The 281-nt window shown below is 48.0% G+C and overlaps 1 protein-coding gene across 1 annotated transcript; it reads left to right on the forward strand.

Moving 5' to 3' along the window:
• Positions 1-4: 4 nt before the first annotated feature.
• Positions 5-273, forward strand: LOC109132091 (flowering-promoting factor 1-like; the record flags this gene model as incomplete). The annotated part of the gene is made up of 1 exon (XM_019243210.1): positions 5-273. A coding segment is annotated over one exon (261 nt), but the record flags the coding sequence as incomplete, so codon positions are not given.
• Positions 274-281: the final 8 nt, after the last annotated feature.

Below are 281 nucleotides of genomic sequence, written 5' to 3' on the forward strand. Positions count from 1 at the left end.
CGACACACAGAGCCGAAGGAAAGTGATGGTCTATCTACCGACAGGAGAAGTGGTCTCATCCTACTCTACGCTGGAGCAGATCCTCCAGAGTCTTGGATGGGAGAGGTACTTTGGCGGCGGCGACACAGATCTCCTCCAGTTCCACAAACGGTCCTCTATTGATCTCATCTCTCTACCTAGAGATTTCACCAAGTTCAACTCCGTTTACATGTACGATATCGTCGTCAAGAACCCTAATTACTTCCACGTCCGAGACTCCCATTAAATCGTCTTTCTTTTTT

This window comes from Camelina sativa, unplaced genomic scaffold (genome assembly GCF_000633955.1).
Source record: "Camelina sativa cultivar DH55 unplaced genomic scaffold, Cs unpScaffold20050, whole genome shotgun sequence".
Taxonomy (NCBI): Eukaryota; Viridiplantae; Streptophyta; class Magnoliopsida; order Brassicales; family Brassicaceae; genus Camelina; species Camelina sativa.